General features: G+C 37.5%; 1 protein-coding gene and 1 pseudogene across 1 annotated transcript; both read right to left on the bottom strand.

Annotated features, from left to right (window-relative positions):
* Positions 1–6,151: 6,151 nt before the first annotated feature.
* On the bottom strand, positions 6,152–7,075 carry LOC120874381 (putative olfactory receptor 10D4). Its single transcript, XM_040255753.1, has one exon. The coding sequence runs from the start codon at positions 7,073–7,075 to the stop codon at positions 6,152–6,154; it is 924 nt and encodes a 307-aa protein (XP_040111687.1).
* Positions 7,076–11,840: 4,765 nt separating this feature from the next.
* Positions 11,841–12,804, bottom strand: LOC120874876 (annotated as a pseudogene).
* Positions 12,805–13,848: the final 1,044 nt, after the last annotated feature.

Raw genomic sequence — 13,848 nt, 5'->3', positions numbered from 1 at the left:
TATTCAGGGTTGATTTCCTTTAGGATTGATTGGTTTCATCTCTTTGCAGACCAAGGGACTCTCAAGAGTCTTCTCTAGCACCACAGTTCGAAAGCATCAATTCTTCAGCTCTCAGCCTTCTTTATGATCCAATTCTCACATCTGTATATGGCTACTGGAAAAAACATAGTTTTGAGTATATATTTAAGTTCTGTACCCCTCCTTTAATTATATTATTTGTTTTGTTGCTGTTGCTGATGATACAGTAGATTTTATAAACTGGCGTGTGCTTGTGTGCATGTGTTTTAAATAAAATTTTATGTTGTGTGTAAATTTTAGTTTTATGTAAAACTAAAGTTTTACATTTAGGAAAGATTTAAAGTGCTTAATTTTTTTTTGTGTGTGTGTGTGTGCAATCCTAATCATTACAACACTGATTTAAAAGGAGCTTAGAAAAGTGGTTGGAGTTCATTCAGATTTGGCTTGCATATATCTTCAACTTTAATGAGAATATATATTTAAATTAATGTATGTTGTTGTTTTGTATCCCATGTTTCACTCATGTTTCTGTTTCATCTAAATACATATGCTGTTGCTAAGTCACTTCAGTCGTGTCCAACTCTGTGCAACCCCATAGATGGCAGCCCACCAGGCTCCCCTGTCCCTGGGATTCTCCAGGCAAGAACACTGGAGTGGGTTGCCATTTCCTTCTCCAATGCATGAAGGTGAAAAGTGAAAGTGAAGTCATTCAGTCATGTCTGACTCTTCAAGACCCCATGGACTGCAACCCACCAGACTCCTCCGTCCATGGGATTTTCCAGGCAAGAGTACTGGAGTAGGTTGCCATTGCCATCTCTGAAATACATATGCTATTACATGATAATTTAAAAGAATAAGTGGTACTCATTCATTCTCTTAATAAACCCACACACAGTGCTCAATAGGTACTGGGGCATATCCAATACAACAGTGAATAAGATAAACATGATGGAACTTTCCTTTGCATAGAATAGAAATCTACTGAACAAGCTTAAATATTAGTCTGATAACTATTTGTCATAATCATTAGCCAGGTTTTACAAGATATCATAACATGAGGGTTCTTCCATCAGTATCCAGCATTAATAGGATGGCAAACTAATGCTAGAATTGTTTGAATCCATCATATAGTCTAGGACACACTCCCAAAGCATAGGAATAAGATTCTGTATGATCTTAGATTTTATCTGTCATGTTAGGAGGGGCCATGGAATCCTCACATTGCACATCAAACCATTGTCTGCAGTGCAAATGGACTTCATTTTGTCCTTTTTGTCTCATGCTTTTTGTAAGGGCAGCAATTTATTTTATTTGGGATTTTCACTTTTTGTTTCCTTTTAATGGTTTCAAATGATACAGATACTTTGGGGAGTAAAAATGGAACACAAACCTACACATCAGTAAAATGTCATAGAAAATAAGGGCTCATGTGTCCATGGGGCCTCCTGTAAATACTTTCCTTCTTTCTGGATTCTGGAGAAAAGTGAGAAACGATGAACAACTTGAGTATTTTGGGAGGCCAAGTTGGAAAATGTAACTTGGTGGGAAAACCACATATGCATGGTAACTGAACCCAGTAATCAGGACTTCTTTTCTTCAAACAACACTGGACAATATGGCTTTCCCAACCCTTTCACTCTAGAGGGTAATCTGGGATGTTGTCAGTATGATACAGTAGGAAACAGTGATAGTAGGAGTTAAGAAGGCTTGAGACTAGAGTTGTATTTACCCTAACTACATGTGTAATAAGGGGCAAGATACTTATTGCTGTATCTCAGTGCCACCATGTACAGAGGGGTACAATGTGTTGTGGCACAGAATTAATGGAGATAATAAGAAAGTCAATATATAAACATGACCGATGTTTTGTATATTTTACTGGTTATTTACTGAACAATCTCTGTGTATCATGACCTCTGAAGAGAGCTCAATAAAAGCCTTGTAGGATAGGCATAAACAAACACATAATAATAAAAATACCAAAACCCAAACAGAAGGAAAAAATGTGGAAAACATTAACAGAGAAATAACTCATCATCCCTTACAAGGGAACCTCAGTAAGAACTATGAGTGACTTTGCATGTGAAACAGTGGAGATCAGAAGACATCAGAATAAGTATTTAAATACTCAAAGGGGGAAAAAAGCCAACCACTAAACTACCTACATTAAAGGTATCATCAAAATAAATATGAAATAAACATATTCTATGAAAAATTAAAGTGGAAAGAATTTGTTTACAGCAGATGCAACTTACAAGAAACACTAAATGAAGTTCTTCAGGCTAAAAACATGTAACACTTCATGGTAATCCAAATCCAAATGAAAAACAAACAGCACTCGTAAAGGTAAACCTGTTATCAAAACATTCTATAAATGCATATTTTCTAATTTCCATGAACTTATTTTAAAACCAACTATATAAAACAATATGTACATAAACTATTATGGGGCATGCAATATATATATAAATGTAATACACTTGCCAATAATAGCAAAAAAGAGGTAGATGGGAGCAAATCTGTATTGGGCTAAGAAAATGACATGATAGTTCAAAACCATAGAAACAAATGGCGAATGCCAACAGTAAGTAGGAAGGTCATTATAACAAAAGCTATAAATACATAATTGCTTTACACATTTCTTTAAAAGTCATAAAATTATACAAAGTAATAATTATAACAGTGTGTTTTGGGAATTGTATCATTCATAAATGTAATATAAATTTAACCATTTTATTACAAAAAGAGAGGGGAAGGAAGAGAGCTGTATTGAAGTAGTGTCTCTATATCACTCTGGAATTAATATAGCATACAGCTGAAGCTGATTGTGATAAGTTAGGATATAAGATAGTAAGCCCTAGAGCAACAACTAAGGTAATAACTCAAGGAATAGAATGTAAAACTCATTAAAGAAATTAAAAATGCTACATTATGAATTAATTTTTTTAAGAAAAGAAAGTAAAGACATAAAAAATAAATAAATGTAAAGGAGAAATAGAGGAACAAAAAGACATGGAATAAGACATATAGAAAACAAAAAGTAAAATATCACATGTAAATACAATTATATCTATATTAACATTAAAACATGAATGGATTAAAATTCAATCAAAAGGCCAAGACAGTCAAGCTGCACTTTTTTAAACTATCTTTCCTGTATTCCTTTATTTATTTACTTACTTACATATTATTTTTGGTTGTGTCGGGTCTTGTTTGCCATGCAGCCTTTTCTCTCTTTGAGGTGAGCAGGGGCTACACTTCCTATTGCGGTCGTTTTGCTTGGTTTTTGTTTTTTTTTGTGTGTGTGGTGCTGGAGAAGTCTCTCTTTTTTTTTAATTTTAACTGGAGGCTAATTTCTTTATCCTGTACACTTTGCTTGTTGATAGGCTCTAGGCACGATGGCTCAGTAGTTGCAGTTTCCAGGCTCTAGAGCAGAGGCTCAATAGTTGTGGCTCAGGTTCAGTGGCTTTGCAACATGTCTGATCATCCCAGATCAGGGATCAATTCTGTGTATCCTGCATTGGCAGGTGGATTCTTTACCACTGAGCCACTTAGGGAATCTTACAGGAGACACACACAGAGAGAGATTCAAGATGCTCCCTCACAGAGAGAGATACAAATAGAAGGAAAATAAAAGCATAGAAAAACAGAGGTACACCCGTGGTGGATTCATGTCGATGTATGGCAAAACCAATACAGAATTGTAAAGTAAAATAAAATAAAATTTAAAAAAAAAAAAACAGAGATGTCATACAAACAACAACCACAGGAACGCTGAAATGGCTAAATTAATAGACAAAATAGACTTTTAAAGTATTACTAGGAGAATTCCAAGAGGACTTATGCCAAGAAGCAACTCCTGGGGCTGCTGCTGCCACCTCCCCCATCCCAGTGGCAAGCCACTGCCGACCCACGCCTCTGCAGGGGACCCTCACGGCATCTCCCCTTTTGCAGCCCTGTCCGGATCCCAGGATCCACTCCCTCTCCCCATCCACCAATGAAGCAAAACTGGCCGGAAGCATGCAAACTAGTGCTTCTCAACCCTGGTTGAATAATGAAATTTTCTGGGAACATTTAGAACTATTACTATTTGATTGTCTAGGGTGGAGATTGGGCATCAGTACTGTTTTATAACTTTCTAGATGATGATTCTAGTCCTATTCTCTGACCCTGTCTTCCCTGCTCCATCTTTTTCCCTATCAAAATTGGTTCTCCTCTGTGGTTTGGAAAAAGTTGATGTATGGCAAAACCAATACGGTATTGTAAAGTAAAAAAATAAAAATAAAATAAAGAAGTTCTTCTGTATCTCCCTCCCCCCACCAAAAAAAAGCAGATAAGGAATTTTTTTTTCTTTTTTTGTTTAAGTTTTGGCTTCAAAGATTTTTGTGTTTTTTTTTGGGGGGGTGAATTTTAATAAAATTGAAGTATAGTTGAAAAAAAAAGTTGTAATAAATTCATATGAAATAAGAAATTGATAAAAAAGTATTACAAGAGATAAAAAGGGACATTTTATAATGATAAAAGGGTCAGCCCTTTATGAAGATAGTACAATTATAAATATATATGGATTTAATAACATAAAGTGACCTCAGAAACAAAGTAACTAGGGATGTTCAGGCCACGTAAGATAAGAAGTGGGAAAAAATAGTAACCTGCTACAATATGGATGAATCTGGAAAACATGACGCTAAATTAAAGAAAGAGCCACAAAAAATATACATTTTATGTGGTTCTATTTCTATAAAGTGGCCAGAACAAGCAAATTTATTGATACAGAAAGCAGATTATCAGTTGATTAGAGAGGAAAATGATAAGGATAATAATAACAGCTGCTGCTGCTGCTAAGTCGCTTCAGTCTTGTCCAATTCTGTGCGACCCCATAGACGGCACAGAATGATAGCTAAAAGCTATAGGGTATCTTTTCGTGATGATAAAAAAATGTTCTAAAATAGACCATGGTGATGGTTGAAATTCTAGAATATACTTAAATAAACATTAATTGTATAGTTTAAATGTGTGAATTATTTGGTATGTGAATTGTATTTCTGGTTTAAACTCCTTTAAATATAGTGGCAATTGAAAATGCTTGATACACTGTTAGAACAAGAATATATATACATAATATGACTACAATTGTATAAGTACAAATATGCAGATAGGTATATGGATGATATAATTGAAATAACTATAAACAGGAAGTCAGAAACTTTTGTTTCAATTTAGTCACTAATGAGAGAGAAAGTGGAGAAATAACAGAATGTTGATAGTGATTATCATTTGGGTGGTAGGATTAATTTGTAATTTCTAGTCACTTTAGTTTTTACATTTTTCCTGTTTTCTTCAAACCTATTTATCTACATGAGGAAAAAAATTATTTTGATGAACCAGGAATCTGGAATTCAAATTCAGTCTTTGATTTAATGACAGAAAATCTGAAATCATTATTCAAGAATCCAAACCACAGTCATAAAGAACAGGTACATGGACCTAAGAGTAGAGGATGTGTGAAAATGCCTATTAGTAGATATTACCTGGCTTCTGAAATGTAACCAAATTTCTTAATCTCACACTCAAGTATACAGCACTCATCACAATATAGATGAAAAAGTGATGGAAATAAATACAACAAAGTGAATAAACTAGATTTTTTTGAAAAATTGGAGAATACTCTGTGTAAATTGAAAAGAAGTTCCTGGAAGAAGTCGGCATTTAAGCTATCTCTGATGACACAGAGGCAGAATTAATAGCACAAAGTTAAAGCCCTTCCATTAACATCCTAGCTCAGTAACCTTTTATCTCTGTGAACTGCAGAAGTGTCTTAATATCCCACTGCCTTAATATATTCCTCTGCAAACTGGGATATTAATATCTACTCTATATGATAATTACCATAATAACATATGTCGGTATTTATAAAGTGGACAAAATAGTGTCTCACACATGGTAGTGTGCTATAAACAATTTTGTTGAATAAAAATTTATATAAATAATACATGCTAATGACAAAGAATCTATTCAACCTACTTGTCCTAAATAGCACTTAGCAGTCACACCAACTGTAAGAGACTAGGTGCCCCTGATGAATACAGGGCAAATTTATAAGAACAGGTACTGACAGAAAAGTTTACACTACTCAGGTATGTACTCCTTGGACTAGTACTTTTCTCAGAGCCAACTTCACATCCTTGTTTCTCAAGCTGTATATCAAAGGATTTAAGGAAGGGGTAATGATATTATTGAACAATGGAACCACAGATTCCAACCAAGTACTAGAGGTAGGCTGGAGATAAATGAGGACCACGGGTCCATAGAAGAGCAGGACAGAAGTCAGGTGAGCACTGCAGGTGGAGAAGGCTCTGTGCCTCCCTTCTGAGGAGGTGATTCTCAATATAGAGATAACAATGCGAGTATAAGAAGTGAGGACAAGAAGGAAACACAGGAGTGCCACAACACCTACGTTGGTGAAACTCACTGTTTGAGCTAGAGAGGTATCTGCACAGGCCAGGGGCAGCACCACCGAGATGTCACAGAAGAAATTGCCCACCTCCTTGGGGCCACAGTAAGGTAACTTAAACACAAGAAATGTGAGGACAGACGCATGCACACTGCTCCCCATCCAGGTGCTCAGAGTCAAGATGGCGCACACCTTGGGGTTCATGATGGCCGTGTACCGCAAGGGGTGACAGATGGCAGCAAAGCGGTCATAGGCCATCACAGTGTACAGGAAACACTCCGTGCAGCCCAGGAAGTGATAAAAGAAGAGCTGGCAGGCGCAGCCCTGGTAAGAGATGGTCCGGCTTTGCCCCAGTAGGTAGAGCATCATTTTGGGGGAACTCACGGAAGGGAAAAAGATGTCAAACACCGACAGGTTGCCCAGGAAGAAATACATGGGGGTGTGCAGGTTGGAGGAAGTGAGGGTGGCCAGGAGAATGAGCAGGTTCCCCACAAGAGTGAGCAGGTAGAAGGCGAGGAAGAAGACAAAGAGCGCGTGTTCCAGCCCCTGTGTGTGAGGGATTCCCATGAGGAGGAACTCGGTTACTGGAGTGTGATTCCTCATCTTCACATCTAGTCACACCTGGAAGGTCAGACAGTGGTCTCACTGAGATGGGCTTTCCCCAAACAATTATACCTGCACAAGATCCATGGGAAAGGGATAATATCTATATATTGTACATAAAAACCTTCTAGATGGGAGTCAGTCCAGTTTTCACTAATTAATGTGCAACCTCACTTTTCATCTGTGTCCTCTGAAGGATAATAGATAACACAAGAGGCAGAATAGAGCAGAAGGCAGAGGATAAATCGTACCCTTGGATTTATCTGAGTTTAAATGCACACTCAGTGATTTTGGACAAGTTTGAAAAAGTCTCCAAATCTCCTTGCTATCTAGTTAATAGTTAGATAATATGATTCTTATGAGGAATAATGCTTTAATGTATATAAAACCCCTAATATAATGACTGCAACTACCCACCCTCATTAGAAAATTCACTCAAGGTACTAGTATTCTGATTTCAATGCTCCTTTACTCCACATACCACTTGGCTTTAGCTGACCTGTGCCTACAGCACTTTGGAATCACCTGTTAATTAAAATGATTCACAAAAATGCTTTCTCCATCATCAGCTAGAACAATGGACAACTAAGAACCATCTAGTGGAAAAAGAGTGAAACAAGATGGAAATGATAATATTTAATACAGGAAAAAGCAACAGGCACTTAGCAATAATAAAAATAGTTATCTTACTTCAATGTAACATTTAATCTCTCAGTAGGAATTATGTTTGCAATATGACAATATATGCCATCCTGATGAAGGTTTTTAAGATTCAGCATCATTAACTAGGGAATATCTTAAGACAATCCATGGAGTCAACTAAATCAGTTTTAGCCCGAACTCCAATAGAGCCAATTCCCATCTTCTCTCACCTGCTCATGGTGTGTTTAACCCATTAGATGAGGAGAGAGCATTCTAGAAAGAAGGAACTTACAGATGGAAGGGAAAGAATCTACTTGGCTAGAATCCAGGCTCCACATCCACCCTCCTGCTTTCTTTCCTTTAGATGTTGTGAAACAGAAGGCCAGGCTCTGATACCAGGAAAGATGAATGCAGCTCTTAGTCAGATTCAGCCAGTCAGAACTGAAAATCTAGACCAACAGTGCCTGTGGTCCCTGAGAAAAGAAGCATCAATTCCCTGAGGAGAGATGTTTGGGGTGTTCCTTTGGGATCCACTCTCTCCCCATGTGGGACAGCTATACAACTGACAGCAATTAATCAGAGACTTTCCCCTCCTTCATTCTTTCTCCCCAGTCTCTCCACCTTATTAATTTTTAAACAAAAAATGTATTATGTAAAAAACTTACTTATTTTCAGTTTTCAAATCCTTTTAATTAACAATAACTCTTGGACTTTCCTAATGGTACAGTGGATAAGAATCTGCCTGTCAATGCAGTAGACACTGGTTCGATTCCTGGTCTGGGAAGTTTCCACATGCCACAGGGCAACTAAAGCCAGCACTCTGGAGCCCTCAAGTTACTACTACTGAAGCCCATGCACCTAGAGCCTGTGCTCCACAAAAAGAGAAACAACAGAGTAGCCCCCACTCTCTACAACTAGAGAAAGCCTATGTGCAGCAACAAAGACCCAGTGCAATCAAAAGTAAATTTGAAAAAAAAAAAAACACTCCAATCCCTGGTCAGGAACCAGGATCCCACACACTGCATAACCAAAAAAAAAAAAAAAACAATAACTCTTGGGCATATCATTGGGGAGCCATCATTTAAGTTAGATATTTTAAATTGCCCAGTGATTCTGTGCTTGGAAGAACTGGGTTTAAAGAAACAGCTAGGATTAGCGAAGTAACCACCACTTGCAGAAATGAGGCAGCCAATCCCATTTGTTATTAACAATACTGCTTTTTTTTTTCATAATTAACTGTATAGTCCCCCAATATCAGTTTTTCATCTTCCTGAATTAACATCCTTTTCTAAAAATCCATTTGCTTATTTTTTCATTTCTTTATTCTTGTTAAAGATCACTACTTGTGTTTCTCTCAGCATGCTTTAACTACTGTAACTTGATTCAACCTAACATTTTAAAAATCAGTCTACTGACTGCTGTGTAGAGAAAGAATCAGAGCAGAAAAAGATAAAATTAGGTGGGGCTGTGGGCATGTTATTTTTACTGGCTGCTCAATGAAACAAGCATGTGGAAGAGGTAGTACATTCATACATGGACTGTAATGAGCCACAGAAAACAATGAAATTGGGTCACTTGTAGTGTTGTGGATGACCTGTGCTGGGCTAAGTAGTTTCGGTCATGTCTGATTCTTGGCAACCCCATGGACTGTAGCCTGCCAGGTTCTTCTGTCCATGGGATTTCTATACTGGAGTGGGGTGCCATTTCCTTCTCCAGGGGATCTTCCTGACCCAGGGATCGAACCCATGTCCCTTATGTCTCCTGCACTGGCAGGCAGGTTCTTTACCACTAGTGCCACCTGGAAAGCCCTAAAGTCTGGCATACAGAATGAAGCAAGCCAAAAAGAGAAAAACAAATATCATCTATTAATGCATATATATGAAATCTATAAAAATGGTCCTGTTGAACTTCTTTGCAGGGCAGGAACAGAGACGCGGGTCTAGAGAACAGTCTTGCGGACATGGGTTGGGGTCGGTAGGAGAGGGAGGACAAACTGGGAGATTAGGACTGACGTATACACACTACCATGTGTCAAACAGATAGCAAGTAGGAAAGTGCTGTACAGCACAGGGAGCTCAGCTCAGTGCTCTGTGATGACCTGGAGGGGTGGGACGGGATTGGGACGGAGTCTCAAGAGGGAGGGGATACACATATATATATAGGTGGTTCATTTTGTTGTAAAGCAGAAACTTACACAACATTGTAAAGCAACTATATGCCAATAAAATTTTCTAATAGAAAATTTGTTATAGCTAAAATCACTTTGGGATAATACAAAATGCACTAAAATTGTTTAAGGATTTACAGCTTTCTAATCATCATTGTCTTTTTTTTATGCTAATGAATTCAGAAGAGTCTTCTTTCTCCATGGTTTTGAAATTATCATTACATTTTACTGTGAATCTCCTTTTTTTTTTTTAACCAAACTCCTCAAGGCCCTTTTATTTTATTCTGGCATCAACCCTATGAGTAGATATTATTTTCTTTTTAAAGATAAAATAATGCTCAAAAAGTTTAAATAATTGCCAAAGTTAACTCCAAAAGTCAATCACAGGACTTTGATTTGAATGTCAGTCTGCCTGCATTTAAAGCTTTTGGTCACTCCTAACAAAGTGGAATAAATGATTTGAGTCTTAATTTAAAAAGTAAATATGTTATAGTCATATATTACTACTCATTTTCTTATTCATTAGTCAGATAATCATAAAACCTTAAAGCTTTTTGACTAGCATTGATTTTCTTAGTAATTTAACAAGTTTATCGAGATATAATATCCGTATGCCATAAAATACCTATTTTATGTGTACAACTCAATAAGAATATATTTACAAAGAATATGTATTTATAAAATTGTGCAGCTATAATCACAATCTAGTTTTAAAATATTTCCCTCATACTAAAAGGAAAAAAATGTCAGTTTACAATCATTTCCATCCCTACTCCAAGCTCTAGGCAACCATTAATCTACTTTAGCCCTTTGGGGATATTTTTTACAAATGGAGTCGTGGAATGCGTGTTCTTTTTTGTCTGTATCTGAAAAATAGAATAGCAAATAATATTCAGAAAGCAAGATGTAAGGATAGCTATAATTATATAGAATTTATTCTTCTTCAGTACTTTTTATAAGCCAGTAACCATTCTGTTCTAGATTCAGACTGTCTGGGAGTGAAAACTTCTCTGGCCTTAGTTGCTTCACCTATGAAAGGAGGATATGTATGTCTAAGTATCTATGTCTTAGGATTTTGTGAGTTAAATTAGTCAATACATATAAAGTATATCATATACATTGGACTATTTTAAGTCTTAGCTCTTATTCTAAGTGTTTGAGTGAATAAATCTAAATAGACAAGCAACCTGAAACTCATTTGATTAAAGATTAGAATTTAAATGTTGAAAGATTCAAAAACAAGTAAGTTATATTCTTAGTGGTTCAATTATAACTAATTACAGATCTATTAGATTTTCAGGAAATGCACCAAACCTATAATGAATAGAGAATGCTGGCTCAGAGAGACTTTCCTCTGCCAATTTACAGAAATCCAGTCTCCCATTTTATAAGAATAGATTAATGGCCAACTTCTCACTTGAGACATATGAGTAGAATTTTAATGCCAAATTTTCTCTGATGGCCAAAAACATAAAGCTTCAAATGGGATTGTTTTGTGCTGAGAAGACATGATTAAAGCCATAGAAGTTATAAACCAAGTTTAAACTTAAATTTACCAAACTGTGCAATTCTACTTTAAAATTTCATACCTTGTTGACCTGGTTTTATTAAATGGCCAGAAAGAGATTGTAAGAAGATAGAGTACAGCATATATTTGGGGAAAGAAGGAAGGAAGCCAGTCTGTGTTCTCCAGAACCTTGCTTCTTTACAGTAATCAATCAAAACACAGTTCCAACAAGAACAGACTGTGTAAAGCAGAAAAGATACACTGTCTTGGCAAATTAAAACAGAGAAAGGCTGAGTTAATTTGAAAAGCTTCCATGAAGCAGTACATCGTGGCTCAGTCCACCAATCCCCAACCACATGACTTAGGACTCCCAAGAGATGTCACATAGCATCTTCACCCAGCTCACTATTTCAGCAGCAATCCTGTTGTAGTGTATCTAAAGCAACTCCTCAAAGAATTTCAGAAAGGAACTGCCACCATACCTTATGACCCAGAACATGGACCACTTGAGTTACTACTTTCCTCAGAGCCAGCTTCACATCCTTGTTTCTCAAGATGTAAATCAAAGGATTAAGGAAAGGGGCGACAATATTATTTAACACTTGGATAACAGAGTGTAGCCAGAGGCTGGAAGCAGGCCAAAGATAGACGAGCATCACAGGCCCATAGAACAAGATGATTGAAATCAGAGGGGCACTGCAGGTTGAAAAAGCTCGGCACCTGCCTTCGGAGGATCTGATTTTGAAAATGGAAAGGACAATACATCCATAGGAAGTAAGGATAAGGATAAGGCATGTAACAGTCACAAAATCCACGTTAGTGAAGCTTACCATGTGAGCTAGAGAGGTGTCTGCACAGGCCAGGGGTAGCACCACTGGGATGTCACAGAAGAAATTGTCCACCTCACTGGGGTCACAGTAGGGTGACTTAAAGACAGGAAATGTGAGGATACTTCCATGTAGGCAGCCACCCAGCCAAGAGCCCACTGTCAAGCTGGTATAAACGCTGGGTTCATGATAACCATGTATCGCAAAGGGTGACAAATAGCCACAAAGTGGTCATAGGCCATCACAGTGTACAGGAAACACTTGGTACCACCCAGAAAGTGGTAAAAGAAGAGCTGGGAGGTGCAGCCCTGGTAAGAGATGGTCTGGCTTTGCCCCAGTAGGTAGAGTATCATTTTGGGGGAACTCACTGAAGGGAAAAATATGACAAACACTGACAGGTTGCCCAGGAAGAAATACATGGGGGTGTGGAGGTTGGAAGGAACCAGAATGGTGAAGAAGATGAGCAGGTTTCCCATAAAGTGAAGAGATAGAACATCAAAAACAGGACAAATATCAATTTCTCCAGCCCTCCAGTGTTAGGAATTCCCAACAATATGAACTCTGACATGGAAGTGTAGTTCTGCATGTCTGTGCACCAGGCAGTCCTGGAAAAGCAAAGCATTCATGATATAAGACCGCAGATAACTGAGAAAATATCTTCCTAGTAGAGTTATTTCTCAAGCAGTGACTGTGAGCAAAGAAAGGTCAAAGAGGAAAAGGAAACCAGTAATAAATCCGGGCATGCAACTAAGTAATGTGTTGCATTTGGCCTCAGTATTTTTCACGTGCAAAATTACATAGAATAATTTATCTCTAAAGTTGGCAAACCTCGGAGTAATCAACTCTTATTATAGGTTTTAGATAGCCTCTCCCAATCCAGTTTATCATCACACAAACTGGTATATTACAGAAGCATCTTCTCCAAGGAAAATTTGGCACCAGGTGGGAAACTTGTTTTGTATTATAAGCCAAATCATAATTAGTTACTTAATAGACCAACTGGGCTTCTCTGGTGGCTCAACTGGTAAAGAATTTGCCTGCAAATCAGGAGGCCCTGGTTTGATTCCTGGGTTGGGAAGATCCCCTGGAGAAGGGATAGGCTATTCACTCCAGTATTCTTGGGCTTCCCAGGAGGCTCAGCTGGTAAAGAATCAGCCTGCAATGTTGGAGACTTGGGTTTGATCCCTGGGCTGGGAAGATCCCCTGAAGAAGTGCATGGCAACCAACTTCAGTATTCTTGCCTAGAGAATCCCAAGGAAAGAGGATCTTGGTGGGCTACAGTCCATGGGGTCACAGAGTCAGACAAGACTGAGCAACTAAGCACAGCAAAGTGATAGACCAACTATCCAAGTATATGCATATAAAAATGTGAACCTAAACAGAAATGATATTCACTTAACTAATTATTTTTACTTTCAGCAATAGTGTTTTCCATTGTTTAGCATTTACATTCAAGAAAAGATATACCATTCATATTTATAACATGCTCTCACACACAGGAATTACACTGAGTCTAGAAGAAAGCCTCGTGTAAGTAACAGAAATAATTATTGCATCCCACCAGAAATATATCCCTCCTCAGGAAGACTTTATTTCTATACCACAATCTCATACATGTAAGTTTCAATGA

The sequence above is a fragment of the Oryx dammah genome, unplaced genomic scaffold, assembly GCF_014754425.2.
Source record: "Oryx dammah isolate SB20612 unplaced genomic scaffold, SCBI_Odam_1.1 HiC_scaffold_15, whole genome shotgun sequence".
NCBI classification, from domain to species: Eukaryota; Metazoa; Chordata; class Mammalia; order Artiodactyla; family Bovidae; genus Oryx; species Oryx dammah.
The sequence above is the reverse complement of the archived record's forward strand: the minus strand, read 5'-3'. Positions and strand labels throughout refer to the sequence as shown.

Excerpts from the sequence above, each read along its gene's own strand:
- LOC120874381 (XM_040255753.1), bottom strand. The coding sequence starts at position 7,075 with ATGAGGAATCACACTCCAGTAACCGAGTTCCTCCTCATGGGAATCCCT.